Genomic DNA, 12,418 nt, shown 5'->3' on the forward strand with positions numbered 1-12,418 from the left:
ACAGTGTGCCTCCTGTGTGAAAGCAATTGATTTTGGGATTGCTCCCATAAAGGGGACCTAGTAAGTAACATTTACAGAACCCGTCTTCTGTGAACAAAAGGCAGGAACAATGCCGTAAGGTATGTGTCGTAGTGAGGACAAATGTATCATCCCTAGGGCAGAGTCCTGCACAGGTCCATTTTTGGAAACCCGCTCCCACCCGTGCCTGCAAAGTTCAGCCCCAGATCCGACCCGTCACTCGTGATAATATAAAAATTAAATCCGTACCCACCAGACCGGTGTATATTTGGCCCGTTACCCGACCCGTACCGCGTGTACTGCGCCGCAGGATGCCTAATCACGTCTTTGCATTGACTTAACATGTAAATTACCCGCTTGCCGCCTCTACCGCGGCTGGTGTAAACGCAGCATAAGAGAAGACGTTCCCAACTTCTGGCTATCAAAGGCAAAGCTTTATGCAACTCCTGCAACACTCACTCCAAATCATAGACTGTAATAAAAGATGGATGATGCCACGTCGCCTCCCTCCATTGTAATGAATTGAAGGAAAAAATGTTCGACTATGGTCGCCGCCATGTTACGTAAAGACGTCACTTTGGAGCCAAGGCATGCGCAAAAGGAATCGTCCGTGGAGCCAGAGGCGCGTTATCAAACTTCCGCCCAAACGCTCGTGTGACCAATTCAACCACGCCAATCATAACAACACGCCCCATTTCTATAGCATTAAATTACTAGCTAAAATGAAACTTATCACAAAAATGAACACTTAAACATATATCAGCGTGATAGCAACTACTTGAAAGGACCAAAACCATCTTTCGGAAAATTTTATTGGAAGTGGAAATAATTTTTTATTTAGAGCAGAGTCCCATTCGTTTAAATGGAGAGGGCGGGGTTTATGACTTTAACTGCAGCCACCCACCAGGGGGCGATCAAAGAGCCAGCGGCTTATGATGCACACCCGCTCCAAATGGGCTACGAAAAGCATCAACAAAGGTCGCACTGTCGCAGTGGTGGTGACGTGATGGGTCAAATGTTATATGTTGCGTGTGTAATGGTAATTTAGACATACAAATATTGCACATATTTCATTCCCGATACTACCCGCCCTCACAGAGTTAATTATCCACCTGCATCCCCGCCCGTGAATTTTAGGAATGTCACAATCCACCCGTTTTAGACACTTTTATGCGGACCCGTTGCAGGACTGTGCATTATGGATCCACCGAATTAAATGTATTGTAAATAGAGAATGATAAAGGATGCTGTTGTAATTAATAATTGAATTGCTTCCAATTCTCTAAATTGAATGACCAATATGATTGGTCCATTTGAATTTTGAGGGAAGGGGCCTCATTTAAAAAAGGGGGTTTGTTTATCTTGTTGGATAAGAGAGGGCTGTTTGAATTGATGGGATTTGTATCCCAATTTCTTTGCTGATTAACTTTCAAGGTACCAATAATATATTCTTTATTTGAGTTATTTGCTGCTGCTCTTTTTTTGTATTATACGAGTAATTTGACTTTGAAAAAATATTTTGGAACAATTAAAGAAGATTCTTGAAACTTCTAAGTTTTTCCTTCATTCCTGCCTAAAACTCAGTCCGTCTTACCGCAGCTAACCACTGGCAACCATCGGTACCAAATCAGTTTCACCTAATCTCCTCTCGCTCCCAGTGCACCCACTGAAAAACTGTATTAGCATTAAACAAAGCTGATGAAATTACAATAATCATATTATATCAAATGATACAACAATTTGCTACAAGCAATATTTTATTGCAATATACAAATCTACGCCAAGAAATTGGCTTGTCTTTTGCAAAGATGAATTATTTTATGATACTAACTGCCTTACTTACTCAATGGATCAAGAGAGTTTTTAGTAAGACACAATAAAATGCTAGCATTAAAAGACATGATCTCCAGTTTGAACTAAACTCCTGTTAAATGTGTTTGTTTAGTTTTGGATTTGATGAGGAACCAGATGAACGTTTTTCAAAACGCTGAGCGCCGTCCACTGCCTCGCATGCCCAAGTCATTTCGGCAGTCTAACACAGCTGGACACAATCTTCCCCAAATCTTTTCCACTAGACTGAACATTGTGGCTCTCAATGCTTACACATTTACCCGCCGGATTATTAATAGAAAATAAAAACTTTGTTTCCATAGCAACAGTTATAGTCCATATGGAAAGTGTCTCCTCCTGTTGCCAAGACAACCAACCCACGATGAACTCACAGTTGAACGATGCAGAGAGCTGTTGATCTATCCCCAAACAATCCTCGGCAACAAACAAAACTCACCTCAAGAATAGACTTTAATTACGACGGAAAACTCCATGCTTGAGAAAGTGAGGAGCTTCTCTAACATGAATACGTTTTATGATGCTACAAACTACAGTACAGAATATTAGCTGTACAGTGTACACTATCAAAAAAAAGGGTAAATGGTCCCTAGCTGTAACTAGGGGTGGTACCCTTTTAAAAAGTACACTGTGGCACCCAAAGAGATAATATTAGTACCTCAGAGGTACATATTGGTACCAAAGAGCACATATATTGTTGCCAAATGTTATACCTAAATGGTACATATTAGGACCTTTGTAAAAGGTACCGTCCCAGTGACAGCTTGGGGTTATTTTTTGACCATTTCTTCTTACAGTGTAGTTCTAATATTCTGACTGAAATATAAATGCCCTTTAACAGCTAATACCTAATACCCCATTAAAAGACCACACAATCTGTTCCAATTAGATTTTGAGACAGTACTATAACATCATAACATGTCCAACATAACATTTCTTTATGCGTTCTCAATATAACCGCTAAAATTAAAGCACAAGACCTGAGCTCCTGTTCTCTCTCTGAGAGATTTCATCAAGATTTAACGTTGCTGTGGTCAGAGACTCCAGGTCTGGGATAAGAGCCCAATTCATGTGACTGTATATACACTGACCAGGGGTCAACTCACACACCATTGATCTAAGCATGCCAAAAAATCCCAAAGAATGGCCCCCAGTCTTTAAACTGGGTCTGAGCAAACTAACCCATGTGTAAGAGTTTCAGAAGTAATGCCAAAACTCTGAGAGGACTAAAAAGCAGTTCTCTGTTACTAACATCTATTTCACAGATGACAGCCTGGATAGGTTCATTCGGAAATTATGACCTGAGCAGTTATGTACATGGAAATTGTAGGTAGCGACACAGTTTTGCAAATGAAACATTACCTTGTTATCATGTAAAGTTGTTTTGAAACAATGTAAAATTGAGGAAAAAAACACTATGTAAATAAATGTTTAACCAGTTTTTTTTGTGGTTCAACCATTTGTTTTTTTCATTCTTATTTTTTTTTTCAAATACACATGACAGTAAAATATGTTTTGAGTTAAATTATGAGACTGCATTCATCTCAGTAGCGTAATAAAACCCGTTTTGTTCTACAAAAATCCCTTTAACAAACAACATAATTGCTTGTTTAAAAGCCAGGGGAAGTGGCACGCTCACATAAGCCAACACAAAGCTTTCCTCAGCACTAAACAGTAGCGAAACACAATGTGGACAAGTATGATTAATGTCAGGAAAAAATGGCTGTCATCAAGTGAATATATAAACAAAAGCTGTAGGTTTGGTGCTGCAGTGAATTGTTTCAACACTTACGTTCCCAAAACCTCTTTGAAGTCATAGATTTCCTTGATGTTTGAGGTTTTCTTTTTCCAAGAGTGTCCATCCTCTCCCAATGGCATTTTGCTGCAGTCAACGATGGATAAACTGAGAGATAAAGAGAAAATCTTTAAGTTGATATACAATCAAGTCTTTAACCTCTTGAAACGCCCAAACCATGAAAAGACCTACTTGCACTAAAAGGGTAGCTTTTACTATAAGCATAACTGTGGTATCATTAGAAAGAAGACACTTTGAGCTTCATTTTCCATTATTTTAAGATAAAAATTTAAAAAGTTAGAGAGGCTGAAGTAGATTGTAATAAAAAAATTGCATAACATCTTTTTAATACTAAAAATCTTAATGATAAATATGTGTGCGAAACCTAGAAATGCAATGATGCTAAAGCCACAAGTCTAAAGAAGTTATGTTTCATGTTTGAGGTCAATGGGCCTTAAAATGAGGTTCTTGCAAGGGTTTTTGTAAGTGCCAGTCAGCCCCAAAATAAAAGTCTTTTGTTTACATGCACACACATTCGTTCTTATTATTATTTATCCTTATGTTAGCGTATAAAATGCCGTTTCCACACCAGGAAATAAAACGTCACACAAAGATCGTTGGATTCGTTATCTAATTGGCTACACGTTCTGTCTATCAATATTGTCCATGAAGTCATTGGAGGAACAGGCAAGCCAGATGACGTCCCGATATTTAACAGCGATATTATGTATTATACTCCCGCCTACTTTTCAAAATGCAGGTTTGAACGCGAGTGTAATCTCATATACAAGTGTTACGACGTAAATAGTCCTCAGATTGTATATTATATTCTATTACAAGACGTGCATGTGAAATTTGATGTAAACAATGGACAATATTTCACGGATTATACGCATTTGTGGACAAACACGGCCATTGGATGTATTATATAAGACGGTTTTCATGAGTTCTTCACACATCTGAAACAGACTGGATTCGATTCCCGATCGTTATATCAACACAAAGGTAAGACGTCCCACTCATATTCTGCATGTTGTCATCTGGACTTCTGTAACAAAATACTACATTTATGATGCTAGAGCATCTGTATCTCAAAACAGAGACCATACACTGATGCTAAACACGTAGACCTTTTAAACGATGTATAGTAATATTAATATTATTAATGTTTGTAGCCAGTAGGCTATATAGATATTGTAAGCAATGTTAAAAAAACTGTTTAGTAAATTTTGCTCTACATGACTTAATCATGACAGGTAAATATAGTGGATTACACAAAATGAATATAGAGAAATCTGAAAAGGTAGGGGTATGTTTGCGATATGACACTGGCTTGTGCTATGCTGTTAAAGCACATTAAGTACCGTGAAAGCTGATTGACAACTAACACTATCTGAAATCAGCCACGACTGTTTCATTTAGCTCAGATTACATTGAGACAAAGGAAAGTAAACAGAGCTGTCAGTCAGACGCCTCCATAAAAACATGGATATGTCTGAAAGTGCTGGTTACAGGCAATTGTTTTGCATACAAAGACAAATATAACAGTTTGATGCTGCCGTCATTTAGATTACTTTAATGATACATATATGTGCTTTTTGGAGTCCCGCATAAGAAAGTTAGTAAAATGTTGCCATTTTAAAATGAAATTATTAATTTAGGTTCTTCTGAAGAAATAAGTTATGCACATCTACATCAAACTATTGCTTTAAGTCAGGTGCATTTAATGAGCCAAATGGAAGTCTAATAAATTGAAGAAAAATAGACTAACCATTTAGTTCTGTGATATCTCATCAGGCTTTTAAATGAAAAACACATTTACCTACCACTTACCTGTTGTCAATATTTCCACCACAGGTTCTCAACAATATTTTTCTCATTCACATGAATACTATGGAAATACTTTACTTAATAAAAAACATGGCTCAACATGAATTTCTGGTAAATGTTTTTGTTGTCAATGGGACTGTGGCCCTGTGATGTAAGCGAATGAATGAGTCATTGCCTCTGTATTGGTATCTGTGAAGGGGCGTTTATGCTGACAGCGACAAGTCGTCATTGATTTTCAAAGAGAGCTCACAAAATGAACCAGAGATTGCTGGCAATGTGACAAAGCAGATCTACAACATATGCAAATGTGATGTAGTGACTAGTACCAATGTGCTCGCAGACAACAATCTCCCTACTATCTGGGACATATTGATACTGTTAATAATAGTTAAGTAGAAGCTTATTGAATCAGTATGGGTCAGTATGACAGCCCTTTAAAATTGTTATTACACAGTAATCTAGAATATTTGATTCTGATTGGCCAGTGGGAGGTTTATTATTCCTGCCTGAACCTAACAAAGACTCACGCGGGTACAATACTTACAAAGTAAAATATAAATATGCATAATTAATAACATAACATAATTCGTTTTTATTTGCAAATTTAAAGCAGATGCAGTTTGTCTTGTTTGAACTTGTTTGAATTTCTTGAATATCTTGGCTCAGAGCCACTAGAAAACAGGCTTTCCTAATGGAAGGATTTGTATTTCTTTCAGATAAGCTAATGATTTATGAAGAGCCCAGAAGAACCCTCTAAGTGTGTCTCATTTACATGTTTTCTTGTAAATGAGCATTTTTTACCAGACTCTTGATGGATTCTGCAAATCAGTATTGAGAAGCTGAGATTAAGCGAATTTGAAGCGACACTGTTTGATGAACGTATAATAAGTACCGAAAGCATTCGATTAAAGGGACAATGTGTAGTTTTTAAGTATTTTATTAGTCAAAGTCAATGTCTTTATTCTTAAATATGTCCTTATTGGTGTCAAATGACCTCTGCCAATGATCTGACTTTTCTTTGTAAGTTTAGAATTTCTTCTCTTTACTTACATTGAACGGGTAAGTCCCAGAAGGCTTCCATGTTGTTCTGCCATGTTGAAAAACTATGATAGCAGAGAGAGACAAAAAGCACTAGCCTACCGCAACACATTTTCGTTAACCCTCAGAAACCTAATCAATCGTCGACGATTGAAAACGGCACCTCTGATTCATATTTAAATAATTTAATAACCGTAAAGCTTCTTACCGTTTTTTTCTGCTAATAGCTGAGGAATTAGCCATCACGGGGATATACGTGGTGTCTTTCTAGCTTTTACAGAAGGTTTTCTATCCAGCCTGAAACTTGTCCCTCTTTTCGGAGTTGTTCAGCAATGCATCCAAACTCTTACATCCTAGATTTATCCACCTGATGTTCATAATTTATAAGTTTTTCTATCGGGTTTACCGCTAGCTCAATGCTACAATGTCCACTGATGCTTTCTGTTTGTGTGCGTCATCACGCATGTGTGCTTCATCACGCATGTGGCTTGAGGCTTGGCATCAATAAATGTCATGAAAACGCCTTTTTTTTGTAAAAATGTAAATAGTTTTTGATCTGTATAATTTATAATGTTCATTTCAGTGCTCCAGGACTCCAAAGAAATTAGACAACTGTTTTACAGAGGAAAAATGCTTAGCTTTTATTTTTTTTGTGTGTGTGATTACAATAAATATATAAGTGATTCAATTTCGGTTTTATTTTTTTTTATTTGTCTTTATGGTCCCATAACTTATTTTACATTCATGTGACATCAGTACAACACAAATATTCTGACAGTCCAACTTGTCCTGAAAAAAAAGATGTTTGTAGATTGTCTGTGCACAACAGGGTTGATGTTTTACAAGCTTTTTAAGAAAATAAAACCAGATGGACAATACATTGTAAAAATGACCTTAGGGCTCTTAGGGTTAAAAACACGTGAACCAGCTGAAACGGACAATGAGACCAGTGAGTGCATAATGGCTACTGTAGCTGCAACACGCATTTGGAAAAGCACTATTCGTTTGAATGCAAAATACAATTTCACCACTAGATGGGGGAAAATCCTACCTACTGTCCCTTAAATATCACAATCTCATTCAACAAGTTAAATTAAAAAAGTATAACAAAACGTTTTTGGTAGACTATATCAAAAAGTAGCTCTCCAGATGTTTTATCCATTGTGGTAGCCCTTGCTCACAAAAAGGTTGGAGACCCCTGGTCTAGTCATTTCAAGTTCTGGGGGGCTTTCAAATATTGTTGTGGGCAACTAGGGAGCCCTAATGTAAAAATGTTTGGGAACCTCTACCTTACACAATACACTTCAAATATACAATTTTATGCTGAAGTTTTTAAATGGAAAACATTCTTTAATAATAAATTCTGTAAGATTAATGCAAAAATGTAATTTATGGAGCTTTACAAATTCAGTCTAAAATTGAGTAATCTTCTGCAATCATGTCCAGGTTGGACTCACGACTCCTCTGTTGTGTGGAGGTTTGCTGTGTCTATTTATGGAGCGCAGAGGCATTTCTTCATGTTAAGAGTTGCCATCCACAGCCCCCCTTCATCCCCCACTGTACACATCAATTCTAGACAACAATCAAAGGGCTTCTCTGCCTAAAATAACCAGCTTAACATCATCCTCTATCTAGAGAACCCAGCGAACTTGTGTGGTATGCGAAATGTCGCCAACGTCAACATGTAGAGACAATGGCGCATTAGTGTTTTTAATCTCTTTTAACTACAAGTGGTGGGCTATTGTAGGCACTTAACTGGACACCATTTCTGGCAACGTTTTAATGGTAATCCGGTGATCTTTTGTGTGTTTAACTTAAAACGACAAACTGACAACCAGCTGCGATGGAATTATAGATTATTTAGGCAAACAGTTTGGGTAAATACTCTGAACTGTTTGCATATTTGCTCTGGTTTACCTTGTGTTAATTGTGAGAGTCTGTGTAAGCACGTTTCCTCTTTTCTAAAACAGAAGTGCACGATGTGGCAGTTAAACTGAGCAATGTCTCGGACAGTTTTCTGATGTTACCCATCAGTGACAACATCTAAATGTTTAAAGAGATAGTTTACCCAAAATTGAAAATTCTGTCATAGTTTTGTTACCTTTATGTTGTTTTAATCCTGTATAACTTTATTTATTCTGTTGAACTCATTTTGATGATGGCCACCATAAAGTTGACTTATTGACTTCCATTGTAGGAAAAACAAAAACTATGAAATAGGGCTGTGTATCGGTAAGAATCACGCGATACATGCACAGTAAAATGTGTTGACTTGTAATGAGTTGACATAACTAATAAAAACAAGTTTAAATTGTTTAACTGTATTTGTTAAGTTAAAGTAACATAAAAATAGATATTGATTTGCCACAATTGTTGCATTTTTTACAGTGTGGGTTACGGTGCAATATGTTTCAATACACTGAAAAGCGATGCAATATATCAGATTATTTCCTATTTTAGGTTTAGAAAAGGATATCATCAGTGTTCGAATAATGCCAAAGATTATGGGGGTCCCCTTGCTAAGCCTCCCTCTCGTCATTATAGGGTTGCGTGATTTCACAAAGAAAGTTGTGATGTGTGACCTTTTAATAAAAACAACAAAAAAAACTCAAATTACCCTCAACTCAAATCCATAACGATTTTTACACCTCAAATTATTGTGAAATAATAGTTTAAGAATTTTTTAAAAGCCCCTAAGTAAACCAATCCTAAATCTAACAATCTGCCAATTCCTCCAGAAAACAGCGAGGCGCACTTGAGAGTTTACATTTAGTTTAGACAGAAATCCTTTGGATTTGTTTATTCCGAAATTGAGACAAATAATGGACAGTATCGCTTTGGGGCAGTGCTGCACAAAAAATGTAAATAAAACAGGGGACCCCCCAATTTAGATTTTTGTGCTTTGAGGGGGTCCCTCAATGCTAATAGGAGGTCCAGGACCACCTCAGCCCCCCCCTCAATTCGAACACTGGATATCATTTCAGGATAGATGTCATTAAGAACACACCACCATATGCAAACCTTAGAAAAAAAATATGGTGCGCCCCTATTTCAGTACTTCCTGTCATTGTTTAAGTTTAGAGACTAGAAGAATGCTATCTAGTGGTTGGGATGTAAACTTCAAACATTACAACTGCCATGAATCTTGAGTGATTTTGCATATTTGAGAATTAGGGTTAGGGTTAGTATTGCCAAAGAAATATCACGATACTCACATGTATAGATATTTTCTCACGCCCCTACTACGGAAGTCATTGGCTACCATCAACTGTGTGGTTATCTTTATCACATCATTTATCAAAATATCTTCTGTGTTCAACAGAATAAAGAACCTCATACATGTTTAAAACTACATGGGGGTGGGTAAATAATGACTGAAGTTTTTTATTTTGGGGTGAACTGTCCCTTTAAGGAACGAACATTCATACAAGATTAAATGCCATTTAAGTTCTGAAGCATGCTGTCCATTACAGAAAATCATTTGTAAAAAAACAACCTAAACAAAGAAAACAAAATCAACCAAAATCCAGTTGGAAGTCTAAGACTGACTGTAAACAGATTGAAGGCATTGCGTTTTTCTGCATTTTGTACGGAAACGCAGTCATGTTTGCTTATACAAACTGAAGTGCAAGTAAAACTTGTTTACTGTGGTAACAGACAGCATGCCACAGTCACTAAAAAAAAACAAACATTTAAACTAGAACATAAGTTTTAAGTTGAATTACTGTAAATCTCTCTTTTTATACTGTTAAACTTCCTCAAATTTTCTGCATTCCAGACAGTTGGCAGGCTCAGAACAGCTACTGGCATCCAAGAAATAGTGCAGGAAAGTAGATGACATCTAACATGGATAAAGTACATGCAGAGGACAGTAAAGACACTAAAACCCATCTATCGACAAACCAGTTTTGGTGTTTGAAAAATACCAGAGCATCCACACACCTCCTCCAGCTAGACTACACTTGATCCATTTCTCCCCAGGCAAGCAAAATGCGAGCACACTAAAGATTCAAAGGCATCCCATATCTCATACAAGAAGTTTAAAGAGCATACATAAGCATCTCATGTCATGACAAAGACCTGTTAGGTTTTTGTACCACTACGCATGCATGTCTAAAGGTTTAAACTCACTTTTTGTTAGTGTGAAACTGGTCATAAAAATTGCATGAAATAGATCGTAGAGAGGACAGCTGAAGAAAACTAACCCACATAGAAAGCAGAATCAAAAGGCAAGCTTGCAGGATTGAAAACAGGCACATCCATACACACGACGCTACCGTCTAAATCATCATGCAGCATTCAGAACGTACTCAAGTCATCAGACAGAAGATAAATATACTCACTGGTTTCCCATGGCTGCTCAGAACAGGACAGAAAGACACCAACACCTTCAGCAGAACGGAACAGTGGCACATATGCACTCAAGATGTTCAACAAATTGCGTTGATAGAGACTGACATGGGTGTTGTAACCACAAATTGTACTTCCCCTTTTAAGGTGAGCACTTCAACCACAACAGACAACAAAACTCTGTCAGGAAATCGAGAGCTTGTGCTCATCACGATAACCACAGCGAGTATTTTCTCACCTTGAATACATTTCTACAAAAGACTGCAAAAACAGGCACATAAATGACTGTCACTACTTCTGTTTATTACAATCCAAAACCACCATTATCAAATATATCTATCCAACCTACACAGTCTATAATCAAACCTACAAACATATCCCAAATAGCAGTAGGGGAGGGCGGGGTAAGTTGTCACACTTTTCACAACATTTAACATTTACTGACCACCATATATCACAATGGTATCTTATACCAAATGAAAGAAGGAAGTCTTGGGCACATATTACATTTTCATATCTTATCTCATTACGGAGTTGTAGACTGTTGAATAGAGAATGTTCAATTTGCCCCATCGGTGGGTTAGTTGTCACACTAAATTATCTTAAAGGAAGAACACAACTACTTATTGATTATTGATTTTAATTTTTTAATTCAAAACTAGAACTGGAAATATTAACTCTAGGGCTTTTCACACTGCGCTTAACCCTGGGCTATCTTCATTCTAAACCCTGATTTTAAACCTAGATTAAGGATCATTTCACACTTGTAATTTAGAAAAGGGGTTATCCCTGAAATTAACCCAGGGTTATGAAACCCTGTTTGTAATTTAGAAGCGATGTTGTCCCTGAAATTAACCCAGGGTTATGAAACCCTGCTTGTAATTTAGAAGCTGGGTTATCCCTGAAATTAAACCCGGGTTATGAAACCTTGTTTGTAATTTAAAAGCGATGTTGTCCCTGAAATTAACCCAGGGTTATGAAACCCTGCTTGTAATTTAGAAGCGATGTTGTCCCTGAAATTAACCCAGGGTTATGAAACCCTGCTTGTAATTTAGAAGCGGGGTTGTCCCTGAAATTAACCCAGGGTTATGAAACCCTGCTTGTAATTTAGAAGCGGGGTTGTCCCTGAAATTAACCCAGGGTTATGAAACCCTGCTTGTAATTTAGAAGCGGGGTTGTGCCTGAAATTAACCTAGGGTTATGAAACCCTGCTTGTAATTTAGAACCGGGGTTGTCCCTGAAATTAACCCAGGGTTATGAAACTCTGCTTGTAATTTAGAAGCTGGGTTATCCCTGAAATTAACCCAGGGTTATGAAACCCTGCTTGTAATTTAGAAGCGGGGTTGTCCCTGAAATTAACCCAGGGTTATTAAACGCTGCAAGTAATTTAGAAGCTGGGTTATCCCTGAAATTAACCCAGGGTTATTAAACGCTGCAAGTAATTTAAAAGCTGGGTTATCCCTGAAATTAACCCAGGGTTATAAAACCCTGCTTGTAATTTAGAAGCGGGGTTGTCCCTGAAATTAACCCAGGGTTATG

At 37.4% G+C, this 12,418-nt stretch overlaps 1 protein-coding gene across 3 annotated transcripts in view; it reads right to left on the reverse strand.

Annotated features, from left to right (window-relative positions):
* The window catches only part of camk1b (calcium/calmodulin-dependent protein kinase Ib), a 66,464-nt gene that overhangs the window by 47,808 nt on the left and 6,238 nt on the right, over nt 1–12,418 (reverse strand). The window contains exons 1-2 of one of the 3 annotated variants that reach the window (XM_073875871.1): nt 10,873–11,023; nt 3,659–3,769 (exon numbers count right to left, since the gene is read on the reverse strand). In XM_073875871.1, coding sequence (XP_073731972.1) covers nt 3,659–3,769; nt 10,873–10,883 — 122 coding nt within the window. In that variant the 5' untranslated portion in view covers nt 10,884–11,023. Of the gene's footprint in view, nt 1–3,658; nt 3,770–10,872; nt 11,024–12,418 lie in introns of those variants that run through there. The other 2 variants (XM_073875870.1, XM_073875872.1) reach the window with 2 other exon arrangements.

The sequence above is a fragment of the Misgurnus anguillicaudatus genome, chromosome 14 (genome assembly GCF_027580225.2).
Source record: "Misgurnus anguillicaudatus chromosome 14, ASM2758022v2, whole genome shotgun sequence".
NCBI classification, from domain to species: domain Eukaryota; kingdom Metazoa; phylum Chordata; class Actinopteri; order Cypriniformes; family Cobitidae; genus Misgurnus; species Misgurnus anguillicaudatus.